This window comes from Eretmochelys imbricata, chromosome 22 (assembly GCF_965152235.1).
Source record: "Eretmochelys imbricata isolate rEreImb1 chromosome 22, rEreImb1.hap1, whole genome shotgun sequence".
In the NCBI taxonomy this organism is placed as follows: Eukaryota; Metazoa; Chordata; order Testudines; family Cheloniidae; genus Eretmochelys; species Eretmochelys imbricata.
Window position 1 is genome coordinate 3,382,957 of NC_135593.1, and position 15,554 is coordinate 3,398,510.

General features: G+C 47.9%; 1 protein-coding gene across 1 annotated transcript in view; it reads left to right on the forward strand.

Moving 5' to 3' along the window:
- HEPACAM (hepatic and glial cell adhesion molecule) overlaps positions 1-15,554 on the forward strand; it is an 81,607-nt gene that overhangs the window by 44,392 nt on the left and 21,661 nt on the right. Inside the window, exon 3 of the mRNA XM_077839788.1 lies at positions 10,797-11,078. Within this exon, the coding sequence (XP_077695914.1) occupies positions 10,797-11,078 (282 nt within the window). The remainder of the gene's footprint in view (positions 1-10,796; positions 11,079-15,554) is intronic.

Sequence of the window (15,554 nt, forward strand, 5' to 3'; positions counted from 1 at the left end):
ACCTGGAGGGCTGGCAATCCTAGCTGGGAGAGATTCGCTGGCAGGCCTCGTGGTGGAGGAGACTGTAATGAAATACTAAACTGCATTATATTTTTCAGCCAGTAGGTAGTGATGTGTGGAGCTTATTTAAGCTCACAACAGTGATTCCTGGCAGAGCTTTAAAGGATCTTATCAAAGATAAGTTTCTGGTGTATCTACCAGAGAAGGAAGCTCTGTGGCCAGTCTATATCTGGTACAGAAGCTTGACCTACTAGTAGCGGTCTGCAACCTCCCATGTACCTGAAATACATGGCACAGTGCCAGGAGTAAAGTAGTACCAGAGAAGAACAGAAACAGAAGGAAAACAGCATCAAAGGTTGCTTACAGAAGGAACAAAACAACACGGGTTGCAGGATCTCATCAACATGCCACTCTTCAATGCCCCAGAGAACTTCAGCTTGGACAAACCTTCTGTGACCGGGGTCCTAGTGGGGAGCCAGCTGTGGTCACTCAATTAGGGTGAACTGCAAAGAATGGGGCAGACAATCCGCATAAAGCTGGTGGCTATTCCAATACTTAGATTTACCAAGCCAGCATAAAACAGTTTCTTTATTAGCTCACGGAGTTTGTTACAGGGATTGGTTCCTGGGTTAGTGTTTCTATGGTGTGGTATGTAAATCCTGGTGAGTATTTGCTTCAGGTTGGGGGGCTGTCTGTAAGCGAGGACTGGCCTGCCTCCCAAGGTCGGTGAGAGTGAGGGATCATTTTCCAGGATAGGTTGTAGATTGTTGATGATGTGCTGGGGAATGTATGTGATGGCCAGTGGTGTTCTGTTATTATTTTCATTGGGTCTGTCCTGTAGTAGGTGACTTCTGGGTACCCGTCTTGCTCTGTCAATCTGTTTCCTCACTTCCCCAGGTGGGTATTGTAGTTTTAAGAATGCCTGATAAAGATCTTGTAGGTGTTTGTCTGAGGGACTGGAGCTAATTCGGTTGTATCTTAGGGCTTAGCTGTAGACAATGGATCGTGTGATGTGTCCTGGATGGAAGCTGGAGGCATGTAGGTAAGTATAGCAGTCAATAGGTTTCTGGTATAGGGTGGTGTTTATGTGACCATCACTTATTTGCACTGTAGTGTCCAGGAAGTGTTTCTCTTGTGTGGACTGGTCCAGGCTGAGGTTGATGGTGGGGTGGAAATTGTTGAAATCTTGGTGGAATTCTTCAAGGGCCTCCTTCCCTTGGGTCCAGATGATGAAGATGTCATCAATATAGCGCAAGTAGAGTAGGGCATTAGGGGACGAGAGCTGAGGAAGCGTTGTTCTAAGTCAGCCATAAAAATGTTGGCATACTGTGGGGCCCTGCGGGTACCCATCGCAGTGCCGCTGATTTGAAGGTATAAGTTGTCCACAAATCTGAAATGGTTGTGGATGAGGACAAAGTCACAAAGTTCAGCCACCAGGGGTGCCGTGGCCTCATCAGGGATACTGTTCCTGACGGCTTGTAGTCCATCCTCATATGGAATATTGGTGTAAAGAGCTTCTACATCCATGGTGGCCAGGATGGTGTTTTCACGAAGATCACCAATGCATTGTAGTTTCCTCATGAAGTTGGTGGTGTCTCGAAGATAGCTAGGAATGCTGGTAGCGTAGGGCCTGAAGAGAGAGTCCAAACAGCCAGATAATCCTGTTGTAAGAATGCCAGTGCCTGAGATGATGGGGCGTCCAAGATTTCCAGGTTTATGGATCTTGGGTAGCAGATAGAATACCCCTGGTTGGGGCTCTAGGGGTGTGTCTCGGTAGATTTGTTCCTGTGCTATGGCAGGGAGTTTCTTGAGCAGATGGTGTAGTTTCTTTTGGTTCTCCTCAGTGGGACTGGAGGATAGTGGCCTGTAGAAAGTGGTGTTGGAGAGTTGCCTGGCAGCCTCCTGTTCATAATCTGAGCTGTTCATTATGACGACAGCACCTCCTTTGTCAGCCCCTTTGATTATGATGTCAGAGTTGTTTCTGAGGCTGTGGATGGCGTTGTGTTCTGTACGGCTGAGGTTATGGGGCAAGTGAAGCTGTTCACAATTTCAGCCTGTTTACGTCTGTGGAAGCACTCTCTGTAGAAGTCCAGTCTGTCATTTCAACCATCAGGAGGAGTCCACACAGAATTCTTCTTCTTGTAGTGTTGGCAGGAGGATTCCTGTGGGTCAATACACTGTTCAGTGGTGTGTTGAAAATATTCCTTGAGTCGGAGATGGCGAAAGTAGGCTTCCAGGTCACTGCAGAACTGTATCATGTAACCAGTCTCTAAGTAAAAGGATAAATGGACACAAATAAGACATCAGGAATGGTAACATCAAAAGCCAGTGGGAGAACACTTTAATCTCCCTGGACACTCTATAACAGATTTAAAAGTAGCCATCTTTCAACACAAAAACTTCAAAAACAGACTTCAAAGAGAAACTGCAGAGCTACAATTCATTTGCAAATGTAACACTATTAATTTGGGCTTTGAAAGGACCAGCAAAACCCACATGGATGTGGTGCCATTGATTCTCAAGTCATGGCCATGGATACATGTTGCTTAGTCCATGTCCAGATTTCTTCTGGCCATAGAAGATATGAAGAAGATTCAGTACTGTAGCCAGACAAGGAGTAAGACATCAGCAGTAGTTCAGAGGTACTTGATGCATGAAATATAGCCCTTTTTTATTTCCCCACAGTCACATTCTTGTGCCTACAGTCATGGTCTGCAGGTCTCTTTGCACCACACAGATGTCACTCTCGGTGTTATCACCACCGCACTGTGCTGTAGGGACCTGGTTTGTCACAATGGGAACACTCCCAAGTACCTGGATTTTCTTGAAACTCCATTGTTATCTTGTGCAATTTTGCAGATGCAACTGGCACCTGGGATTTCCTGGCAGAAATTGCCACAGACATGAATTCTTGCAGCCTTCTGCTATTGAAGGCCAAGCGCAGACAATGGGCGTTGACTATACAAGGCTTTCATGTAGGGTGTCATTCACACTAGTCAGCTATCGTCTTTGGGGGAGTGGTTCAAGAGCATAAATAGGAGGTAGTCCCATATATCTTACAATGGGAGATGGCACCTGACTGCTCTCCATGCCTTTGGAATCTCCCTCTTTGAGGTCACTGCAGATTGTGAGGTGAAACCATCTTCCCCTGGTTAGGAAGTTCCATAACACTCTTACACAGTGCCCACAGGAAGGCACCCAAGGGCCAGCAGAAGCCTCTGGCAGAGGGACGGGAGGGGTGAAACCTGGCCATTCTCTATTAACCTCTTTGTGTATGGACAGAACCCGATATATAGAGCCAGCAATGCCCCTGGTTGGTTATAAGCCCAGTTAAATGTGTAGTGTAGACAGGGCCTAAGCTAAATAACTTTGTCATTGGTAAATTTTATCACCTCACTATTCTCCTTCCTACCCAGGTCATTTAAGTAGAGCCCTGCACAGATACAAAATTTGTATCCGCGTCCGATCTGCAATCCACAAAAATGGTTCATAGATATTTGCATCCACGGATGTGGATGTCTGCAGATATCTGCGGATACGCAGGGCTCTACATTTAAGGTCGCCATAGTTAGCAAGTGACACACTTGCCTATGTAATTGAATGGCTGGGGTTGAGGGTGTTATAAGCAATGCAGGTATCGTGCTGGGCACCATGTCAGAGAGTCAGACGAGTGATGGATAGAAAAATTCATTCAGTTATTATTAGTGTCCATCATGTTTATTACGGTAATGCCTAAGGGCCAGCCAACTGCGGGGCCCATTGTGCTAGGTGCTGTACAAACCAATTCCCCTGAGTGTGCAGTGTCGTCTCCCAGAGTTTCTATTCTTCTGTCCTGTCAAGAGTCCCAAGCAGTGGAGCTTCTGCCTTTCCCCCAGGAGGCCGTTCCGTGCCCTCGCACGCCTCCTGCCCAGGAATGGCTCTGTGCTACTCATGCCATACTTTTTGCTCAGTGCCATTATTCCTGGTTTGCTCTCGCACGTCGTCCTAAATACTTGCAACCCATTATGTCCCCTTCTCCCTACTTTTAGTCATTGTTTAGGGAAGCTATGCACATCAAGCCAAGTCTATCCCTGATTTCATTGGAGTTACACCAAGCGTGAGTTTGGCCCATTTGGATCTTTCACTCACACCTGCCAGGCTTCTGATCATGAGTATTGATCATCCCTGGATTCCCTCTAGCTTGTCACTGTCTTTCTGGTACCAAGGTGGCCAGAACTGAATGCTGTACTCCAAGGGCAGTCACGCCAGAAGAATCATTGCCCTGTGACTTGATGCCTGTCCATATGCTGCCAAGTCCCTTTGAAATGTCACTTCTAGTTTGCCAGGAGAGACCTGGTCCCAAAATTGCTTGAGCCCCACGGGCCGCACTGGGGAGGTTCTCAGGCCACAGATGACCCACGGGCCAGGAGTTTGAGACCCCTGACATAGATGAACATAATCTGTTGGGGAAGAGTCAACATGGTTTTTGTAAAGAAAAATCATGCCACACCAATCTACTAGAATTCTTTGAGGGGGTCAACAAGCATGCGGATATAGTATACTTAGATTTTCAGAAAGCCTTTGACAAGGTCCCTGACCAAAACCCTTAAGCAAAGTAAGCTGTCATGGGATAAGAGGTCCTCTCATGGATTGGTAACTGGTTAAAAGATAGGAAACAAAGGGTATGAATAAATGGTCAGTTTTTCAGAATGGAGAGAGGTAAATAGTGATGTCCCGCAGGGGTCTGTACTGAGCCAGTCCTATTCAATATATTCATAAATGATCTGGAAAAAAGGGTAAACAGTGAGGTGGCAAAATTTGCAGATGATACAAAACTACTCAAGATAGTTAACTCCCAGGCAGACTGTGAAGAGCTACAAAAGGATCTCACAAAACTGGGTTAGTGGGCAACAAAATGGCAGATGAAATTCAATGTTGATAACTGCAAAGTAATGCACATTGGAAAACATAATCCCAACTATACATGTAAAATGATGGGGTCTAAATTAGCTGTTACCGCTCAAGAAAGAGATCTTGGAGTCATTGTGGATAGCTCTCTGAAAACAGCCACTCAATGTGCAGCGTCAGTCAAAAAAGCGAACAGAATGTTGGGAATCATTAAGAAAGGGATCAATAATAAGACAGAAAATATCCTGTTGCCTCCATATAAATCCCCGGTACGCCCACATCTTGAATACTGCGTCCAGATGTGGTCTCCCCATCTAAAAAAAGATATGTTGGAATTGGAAAAGGTTCAGAAAAAGGTAACAAAAATGATTGGGATATGGAACAGCTTCAGTATGAGGAGAGATTAATAGGACTGGGACTTTTCAGCTTGGAAAAGAGTCCACTGTGTGGGGATATGATAGAGGTCTACAAAATCATGACTGGTGTGGAGAAAGTGAATAAGGAAGTGTTATTTACTCCTCATAACACAAGAACTAGGGGTCACCAAATGAAATGAATAGGCAGCAGGTTTAAAACAAACAAAAGGAAGTACACCTCTACCCCGATATAACGCGACCTGATATAACACGGGTTCACATACAACGCGGTAAAGCAGCGCTCTTGGGATCAGCACGTCAGCGTGTCAGACATGCTGCTCTGAGAAGCGTTTTAAGGGTGCTGGGCCGGAGCCGAGGGGTTCGATAAGGGGCAGAGGGTCTCGGGGGGCGGACAGGGGACAGGGAGCAGGGCGGGTTGGATGGTTCAGAGGTTCTGGGGGCGGGGCGGTCAGGGGACAGGGAATGGGGGCATTAGATAGGGTGTGGGAGTCCCGGGGTGCCTGTCAGGGGGCGGGGGTGTGGATAGGGGTCGGGGCAGTCACGGGACAGGGAGCAGGGGAGTTGAGTAGGGGGTGGGGTCCTGGGGGTGATTAGGGATGGGGAGATCTCTGGAGGGGGTAGTCAGGGGACAGGAGTGGGGGGGGTTGGATGGGTCGGGGGTTCTGAGGGGTAGGTCAGGGGGCGGGAAGTAGGTGGGGGTCGGATAGGGGGTGGGGTCAGGCTGTTTGGGGAGGCACAGCCTTACCTACCTGGCCCTCCATACAATTTTGAACCCTGATGTAAAAAATCAGGGACGTCTCCAGGGAGGAGACCTGACTAATGTAAACACTGAAAAGTGTTGGGAGCTTCAAAGGACTATTTGAAACAAGGTGAAGTTTTAAAATTCAGTGGGTTCCCCAAGAAATCTCTAGGGGGAGGCGTACACAAATGTAACTCCTCCGGTTCTGCAAAACCTCGTCCTTTGGAAACTACACCCTGAGGGGAAACCCATTGTCTAGGACTTAGCTATTCCCATATCAAACCCTGTATTAGGCGTGGGCAAATTTTACAAAATAATTGTTGTAATTAAAGAAAGGAGATACAATTTAACCATTGTAGAACAGATTTATTTACTGCATACACCGTGTTAGTTCTGACAAAAATGATTTGCTGACTATTAATAACGGAAATGCTCGAGGCCAAAAGAAGTTCGATATAACGCGGTTTCACCTATAACACGGGAAGATTTTTTGGCTTCCGAGGACAGCGTTATATCGGGGTAGAGGTGTGTTTCTTCACACAGCACACAGTCAACCTGTGGAACTCATTGCCAGAGGATGTTGTGAAGGCCAAGACTATAACAGGGTTTAAAAAAGAACTAGATAAGCTCATGGAGGGTAGGTCCATCAGTGACTATTAGCCAGGATGGGCAGGGATGGTGTCCCTAGCCTTTGTTTGCCAGAAGCTGGCAATGGGTGACAGATCATTTGATGATTCCCTGTTCTGTTCATTCCCTCTGGGGCACCAGGCATCAGCCACTGTCGGAAGACAGGATATTGGGCTAGATGGACCTTTGGTCTGGCCCAGTCTGGCCTTTCATATGTTCTTATGGAGTAACTGTTTGGCTTTGCAGCAGGACAAGCTTCCTGCCCTTAGCACGTGTTACACTAAAAACGCAAAGTGCTTTTCATTATTCATCATTCTCATTTGCTAAGCAACCCTTGTTAGAATTCATTGTTTGTTTGGTGATATTCCCAGCCCTCTACAAAACACAAATGCACAGACAGCTCTGTGCAACAGTGCTCGAATGTGCTGTTTGCCTTCAGGCTGCGGAGCTCTATTATTCAACATTTGATTAGATTTCTAGTTTATTTACTACTTCAGAAACGCCAGAGACAAAGGACCTAGCAACTCCAGAGCACCGAAAAGCATGACCTTATTTCTTGAAGATGGTGACAGCTAGGCAACTAGGAGTCAGAATAACATTACCTCACTGCAAACGCTACCAAGTGCAAAGCTTCCTGCTGAGTCCCATTGTCCTCCATCCGGTCATATGGGTGAAATCCTGGCCCCAATGACCTCAGAACTCCCATTGACTTCAGCGGGGCCAGGATCGCACCTGATCAGACTATGAAAAGCTGGTGGTTTCAAAAGGATATACGGAGTGCTATCTCTATTCTCAGTACTGATCATTCACAGGAGCCTCCAGGAAGGTTTAGTTTCCTATATCCAGTCCAAGAGAAGTCTTGTAATTAGCATGACAGCTATGGCAATGTCCTGCAATATCGTGGACAAACCTTACTGACTTAAGTTGAAGTATCTTAGGAGGTCATTGTCTGGAAAATGCAAATGTCCACATATTATTGTGGGATTGTGTGTGACGTCTCCAGGGAGGAGACCTGACTAATGTAAACACTGAAAAGTGTTGGGAGCTTCAAAGGACTATTTGAAACAAGGTGAGGTTTTAAAATTCAGTGGGTTCCCCAAAAAATCTCTAGGGGGAGGCGTACGCAAATGTAACTCTTCCGGTTCTGCAAAACCCCGTCCTTTGGAAACTACACCCTGAGGAGAAACCCATTGTCTAGGACTTAGCTATTCCCATATCAAACCCCAAACTGTATAAAGGAGGGACTAAGCTTTGCATTTGTTCTTGTTCTGAGAAAAAGGAGTTTTGAGCTTGTAGCCACACAAAAATTTTGTTTGAAGGACTGTTTACCTGTCTGAGCCCTTGAGGGGTGATCTCTGGTAAGTTTATTTGTAGGTTTTTGTACTGTTTGTAACATGTTTTCTCTATAATGCTTTCACTTTAAGAATAACTATGCTTAGAAAGAGCCCTGTGTTAACTTAACCGTGGCAATTATAAAGTCTGCTGCAGTTTCCACGGTATGTATCTGATGAAGTGAGCTGTAGCTCACGAAAGCTCATGCTCAAATAAATTGGTTAGTCTCTAAGGTGCCACAAGTACTCCTTTACTGTTTGAGGAGAAGGCAAAGCAGGCCTGCTTAGACAGTTTGGCTTGCTGGGGAACTCACAATATAGGCAGGGGACTGTGCAGCCTGGAAATATGCCTGTCAGGAGGAAGAGAAACACAGGGCTCTGCCCAAGAGATGTGATGCCTGGGGAGCTGGAAGCCCGAGGGTGGGTGCGCTTGGTGGGCCCTAGAGGGGGGAATGTAGGTGCAGTTGCTCTGACCTGTGACAATTAATAGGCATGTTGCTGGTCGTGCTGGTTTGCCAAATACTGTTTGTGTCAAATGTGTAAATTTTGACAAAACCCCGCAGAAAACATGTCGTCTGCCATATTCTTTCCCATTTTCAAACATTTTAATCTCAGGGACTTCCAAACTTTTGTTTTCAATTTTATTTTATAGGTTTTCCTCGTTTCCGTAGCAGCAGTGCATAATATGAATTCCTACTACTCCTCACAGGCCGTACTATGGCATAACAGTTGAGATATCCAGTTCTTTTTATTTTATGTAGTCTAAGATTCTTGCAGGCAGCTGCCACTTGGTACAGATTGAACCATCTTATCTTTTTTCTCGATTGTAGTGTCTCCCGTTTGAGCTGTAATGAATGGAATAGTCTGCCACTTGGACGTGAATCGTTACGCTCTCCGACCAGAGACGTTATGAAATAATGTAAAAATAATAAAAATATAAACATGAACAAACCATTAACAGTCTAAGCAACATTTCACAATTCTGAAATGCAATTTTTCTGAAACTGGAAATGTGCAGAAATTCTGTTTTGCCGGAAATTTGGAAAACATTTTTCAGTCCAATTTGGAATGAAAACAGATTTTGAAATGTCCAAGTTTCCTGCAGAATGGACATTCATTTTGATCAGCTGTAGCTGCTAGCAAGATCCCCATATGAGCTGATCCACATTAAGAACAAGTGACGTACGCTTATTTGTGCAATCACTCAGTTTGTGGAGCTCTATTGTTACTTAACCTGTGGATTGTGGTAGTGTCCATAGGTCCCAATCAGGCCCCACTGTGCTAGGGGCTGTACAAACACAATGGAAGACACAGTCCTTGCCTGTATTACTGGCTGCACACAGGTTTGTAGTCATTTTTAAATGTAAAACCCTGTGCTACGGAGGGACGCTCTCAAACCTGATTTAGAGCTCAAACAGCCCCAGCTCTGGTCTGTTAGCCCCAAGCTAGGCACCTCCTGCTGCAGGGACTTGCAGTGTGAATCGCGGTCCCTGCTGCATTGCCAGGCATCTGGCCTCGTCATGGCTGTGCCGGGCAGGCCTCCATGGGGCCCCTCTCCCAGCCTGGCTGCGGCCATGTGCCCGGCTTGCTCCCTGAGTCAACCCCCTGCCCTGGCTTCAGGCTGTATTTGGGCCTGCTGTCTCCACCAGCAACACCCAGATGTGCTCTCCCCTAAGCTGGTGCCTCCTCCTGCCAGCCCTGCCAGCCACTTGGGTAGGACAGCGCTCTCGCTCTGGATTGGCAGCACCCTCCTCTAGTGAGAGCTTCCTTAGCTCCTGTCCCTGTCACCCATCATGTCAGACAGGGTGATTGAGGGAGGGTGGGCCGTGGCATGGGGCCTCTGTGGCTGCCACAGACCAGTGTTTGGTTAATGTCACTGCCTCCCAGCACCAAGTGTGGGAGGGGAAACCTCTCCCTGAGTACGAGGAGCTGGGATTTCAGCCGGCTGATTAACAGGTCAAGGGGCTTTTGCCATTACCAGTACACCGTGAATGGAATCCCGGCAGCAGCTGGGGACAGAGGGCCACGGCCAAACAGCTTCAAGGCGGAGTGAGATGGAGGCGAGGGTTTATGGGAGAGACTCACAAACACGCCTGCTAACCCCTACGGAGAGGAAGGACATCCTTGTGGTTTAGGTGCTGGGCTGGGACCCCGGAGCACTGTGCTCTGTCCCAGCTCTGTCATAGACTCCCGGTGTGACCTTGGGCAAGTCCCTTAATCTCTCTGGGTTCAGGTCCCATCTGTAAAATGGGGAGAGAATGACCGTCCCTTTGTCTGTTAGAGGGTAAACTCTTTGGGGCAGGAGCTGTCTCTTCCAGTGAGTGTATGTTCACCTCCCAGCACAATATGGCTCCACTCTCCTTTGTGGTCTCTGGGTGCAAACAAATAATGACATGGGAGGACTGCTAGAAAACTCAGCAGCGCTTTGCAGTCAGAGTTTGCTGAGTCCCAGTGATTTGAGCCTGGAGGACAAGGGGATTCACTCTTCTTCAGTGCTCCTCCGTGGCCAGACCCCCTGACTCTTTCGTGGCTTTGTTGCAGTACGGTTGATTGTCGGGGGGTTGGTTTTATCGTCAGGGCTGCCACATTCTGCCTCCCTAGCATCTGGCACTGCCTGCAGCAAAGTCAGAGCGTTCACTGAGTCTGAAAGAAAACCCCAAAGAACCCGAAAATGGCCAAGTGCAATCAATGAGCAGGACTCTGCTACACAAGTTTCTCCTCAGGCCAGGAATGGGGAAAGATATTGGAGCAGGGGCAGGGGTTGAAACACTGCGGGGAGGTGCCGTCTCTTTCATAGTGCTCATTAGAAATGTTTTTATTTTCTTTTTCTTCTAGTTCCAATTTCAAAGCCTCACGTTGTCCTTGCATCATCCACCGTGCTGGAGCTCAGTGAGTATTTCACCCTGAACTGCTCCCACGAGAATGGTACAAAGCCTACCTACACCTGGCTGAAGGACGGCAAGCCCCTCAGCAACGACTCACGGCTGCTGCTCTCCCACGATCAGAAGATGCTCACCATCACAAGAGTCCTCATGTCTGATGATGACATTTACAGCTGTCTGGTAGAAAACCCCATTAGTAGCGGGCGCAGCGTCCCGATAAAGCTGACGGTGTATAGTAAGTATTCCGACGGCGCGGACATGTGGGGGAAGGCATACAGTTCGTGTGGTGACATTGTCCATTCCACGTGCTGCAGAAACTCTCCAGCCTGGCACACACGGGGAACACAACATGGTGATTTCAGGCAGGGCACGTTTAAATCCAATGAAAAGCCCTTTACTGGTGATTGCTCTGTATTACTAAGATTAGTTAATTGTTACAGGAAGTGACTGAGTAATTGGTAGTTGCTGATACCAAATGATATAACTACTTGTGTTTTCTCAGGGTTGCATAAAAGCAGTAATTATCTGCATGTGCAGAGCCCACGGTGTGTGGGGCCAGGTTCCCCCTCTGGGGTGGCCGATCTTTTAGAAGGCTTTTGCCTTCTCACTGTATCTGAAATAGCCACTCTCCGATTCTCTGTGGGTCAAGTGTAGGTGAAATCCACCTGCCATCTGCAGCTAGAGCATGGCATGGCAGTGCAGCCTTCTGAGGCCACTGGGCCAGTCTCTGAACTGCAGCCCCTGCACACTGACTGCCTGGAGAGATCCTGTGGTCCATTCCTTAGTCCTAGCGCAGACCACTCTCGCCACTGCCCTCCACACAGCGCCTTCCTGTGGCAGAAAGAAGGTGCCAAGCGACCACTGTATGGCCACTTCACCCTTCCCTCTGGGCAGCCGCAGTGCAAGGCACAAGTGTTGTAGAGATCCTTACCCTCTCCCAGTGCATGAGAAGTGAATGATACTGTCTCAGTACTAACGCTTACAAATACTTTCTGTGATCTTCTCTTGGGATAATACATTCTGCAGCTGAAGTTAGCCTATAAACTCCCCAGTAGTTAGCACTGGTTGTTTAGTCCATGTTAAAAAATTCCTACACGTGATTTCTTTGAGAAGCCCTAGTGTGACGGTGCTTTGGAGCAGGGACTTGAAATTTGGCAGGGCGGCAGCCTTTGGGTCAGGGAAATGGCATTTGCTGCCCCCATATAATAATACCCAGATTTAGCATCTGAAAATCACCATTTGCACATGCTCACCAGGCATCTGTTAAGACAAGTAGTGAAATCTCAGAACAGTCCATCACAGAGCGAGCTCCAGCTCAGGGCTGCGAGGCTGAGCCGGGCTCTTCCTGCAATTGCTCCTCCTGGTCCGTGGGGCTCAGTGTGGCATCGGGCACAGGAATTGAGAGCAGGTAGACTCTCTGTCCTGTGCTTGCTGCTTCCCTGCGATGCCCAGCAGCACTGGGGGCCAGGGGCCGCAGGGAAGTCTGAATGCATGGGACAAGGCCAGACTGGGGACAGGGGGTTGGAGATGCATGGAAAGGGACAGAGACATTCAGTGTGCGGCCCTGTCTCACCTGCTGCCACCATTCAAACCTGGCACTGATGAGGCAGTTCCATGGCACCCATCACTGTTGTATCTGAGCCTCACAAACATCCAGGGCTTTGTTTGCACTGTCTGTCAGGCGCCCTGCAGGCTCTATCTTCTGGGAAATGTTGTATCCCTGACGGGGCACGCTTCATAGAATCTCAGGGTTGGAAGGGACCTCAGGAGGTCATCTAATCCAGCCCTCTGCTCAAAGCAGGGCCAATCCCCAATTTTTGCCCCGCGATCTGTAAATGGCCCCCTCAAGGATTGAGCTCGCAACCCTGGGTTTAGCAGGCCAATGCTCAAACCACTGAGCTGTCCCTCCCCCTCACTTCCCACTGCGTTCAGACAAAGGGCTAGGCTGCATTGCTGGGCACTGCCCGCACTGTACTGCTACTGAACTCAAACTTCTCCCTAAGTTAATAGAGCACTAAAATGCGTGCAATTCCCACCCCAGTCCGTGATGCAAAACCCAAACATCAGCCAGTCTGCTAAGGTCTCTCCTGTCACATTAACAACCCAGCTGGTCCCAAAGAGTGAAATGTTGGTTCCATGCTGGAAATGAGTGACGGTGAGAAGGCAGGAATCTGTGTCCTCTTTAGCCTTTAAACTCTCTGAAGTGGGGAAAAGTCACTGACATGCTGAACTTGTCCTCAGAGCTGCAGGGCAAATAGAGTTAAATTAGATGCCTTTCTTCGTTTGTCACAACTCCTTTCTTTTCTGTCCCTGTAGCTGGGATACAAAGCCTGATTATACCTGTGCCAAAGAAATGCAGTGTTCAAAGAGGGGGGCTCCTGCCTGGTCCTATCTGTGGACGAAGGGCCTGCAGAGTTCCATGGCCCTGACACCCTTGCCTGTGTCATGCCCTCTGGACCCTGCATAACAAAGTGCCACAGTTCTGTCCTGCCAGGCCAACAGTGCCTTGTGTCAGCCTGGCGGTGGGGCCAGAGCCTATCCCACATTTGTAATTACAGGCTCCAGTTATAAATGGGGTTTAATACTGGACCTATGCAGAATGTTTGCAGGTGGATGTGAGGGTGCCAGGGTTTTCTGGGTCTGATGCTCATGCAGAAGTATCCTAGCCAATGAAATGCTGCTCTTTATAGCCAGGGCTGGAGGAACCAGGAGAACTGGCTGTATTTTAAAGAATCCTTATTGAGGTTACAGGGACAAACCATTCCGATGTGTAGAAAGAATAAGTAAATATGGCAGGCGACCAGCTTGGCTTAACAGTGAAATCCTTGCTGATCTTCACCACAAAAAAGAAGCTTAAAAGACGTGGAAGATTGGACAAATGACCAGGGAGGAGTATAAAAATATTGCTCAGGGATGCAAGAGTGTAATCAGGAAGGCCAAATCCCACCTGGAGTTGCAGCTAGCAAGAGATGTTAAGAGTATCAAGAAGGATTTCTTCAGGTATGTTGGCAACAAGAAGAAAGTCAAGGAAAGTGTGGGCCCCTTACTGAATGAGGGAGGCAACCTAATGACAGAGGATGTGGAAAAAGCTAATGTACTCAATGCTTTCTTTGCCTCTGTCTTCACGAGCAAGGTCAGCTCCCAGACTGCTGCGCTGGGCATCACAAAATGGGGAGGAGGTGACCAGCCCTCTGTGGAGAAAGAAGTGGTTCGGGACTATTTAGAAAAGCTGGACGAGCACAAGTCCATGGGGCCGGATGCATTGCATCCGAGAATGCTAAAGGAGTTGGCGGATGTGATTGCAGAGCCATTGGCCATTATCTTTGAAAACTCATGGCGATCCGGGGAAGTCCCGGACGACTGGAAAAAGGCTAATGTAGTGCCCATCTTTAAAAAAGGGAAGAAGGAGGATCCTGGGAACTACAGGCCATCAGCCTCACCTCAGTCCCTGGAAAAATCATGGAGCAGGTCCTCAAGGAATCAATTCTGAAGCACTTGGAGGAGAGGAAAGTGATCAGGAACAGTCAGCATGGATTCACCAAGGGCAAGTCGTGCCTGACTAATCTAATTGCCTTCTATGACGAGATAACTGGTTCTGTGGATGAAAGGAAAGCAGTGGACGTGTTGTTCCTTGACTTTAGCAAAGCTTTTGACACGGTCTCCGACAGTATTCTTGCCAGCAAGTTAAAGAAGTATGGGCTGGATGAATGGACTATAAGGTGGATAGAAAGTTGGCTAGATTGTCAGGCTCAACGGGGAGTGATCAATGGCTCCATGTCTAGTTGGCAGCAGGTATCAAGTGGAGTGCCCCAAGGGTCGGTCCTGGGGCCAGTTTTGTTCAATGTCTTCATAAATGATCTGGAGGATGGTGTGGATTGCACCCTCAGCAAGTTTGCAGATGACACTAAACTGGGAGGAGAGGTAGATAACCTGGAGGGGAGGGATAGGATACAGAGGGCCTTAGACAAATTAGAGGATTTGGCCAAAAGAAATCTGGTGAGGTTCAACAAGGACAAGTGCAGAGTCCTGCACTTAGGACGGAAGAATCCAATGCACCGCTACAGACTAGGGACCGAATGGCTAGGCAGCAGTTCTGCGGAAAAGGACCTAGGGGTGACAGTGGACGAGAAGCTGGATATGAGTCAACAGTGTGCCCTTGTTGCCAAGAAGGCCAATGGCATTTTGGGATGTATGAGTAGGGGCATTGCCAGCAGATCGAGGGACGTGATCGTTCCCCTCTATTCAACGTTGGTGAGGCCTCATCTGGAGTACTGTGTCCAGTTTTGGGCCCCGCACTACAAGAAGGATGTGGAAAAATTGGAAAGAGTCCAGCGGAGGGCAACAAAAATGATTAGGGGACTGGAACACATGACTTACGAGGAGAGGATGAGGGAACTGGGATTGTTTAGTCTGCGGAAGAGAAGAATGAGGGGGATTTGATAGCTGCTTTCAACTACCTGAAAGAGGGTTCCAAAGAGGATGGATCTAGACTGTTCTCAGTGGTAGCTGATGACAGAACAAGGAGTAATGGTCTCAAGTTGCAGTGTGGGAGGTTTAGATTGGATATTAGGAAAAACTTTTTCACTAGATCAGATGAGCCTTTCAGGTGATGCTATAACCTTGCACCGACCTCTGTGCTGCTCATCTGGCATCTCACCCACCAGGAGAGGAATCTCCTCCACTCACGATGTTAAAAATGCAGTATTGCCAA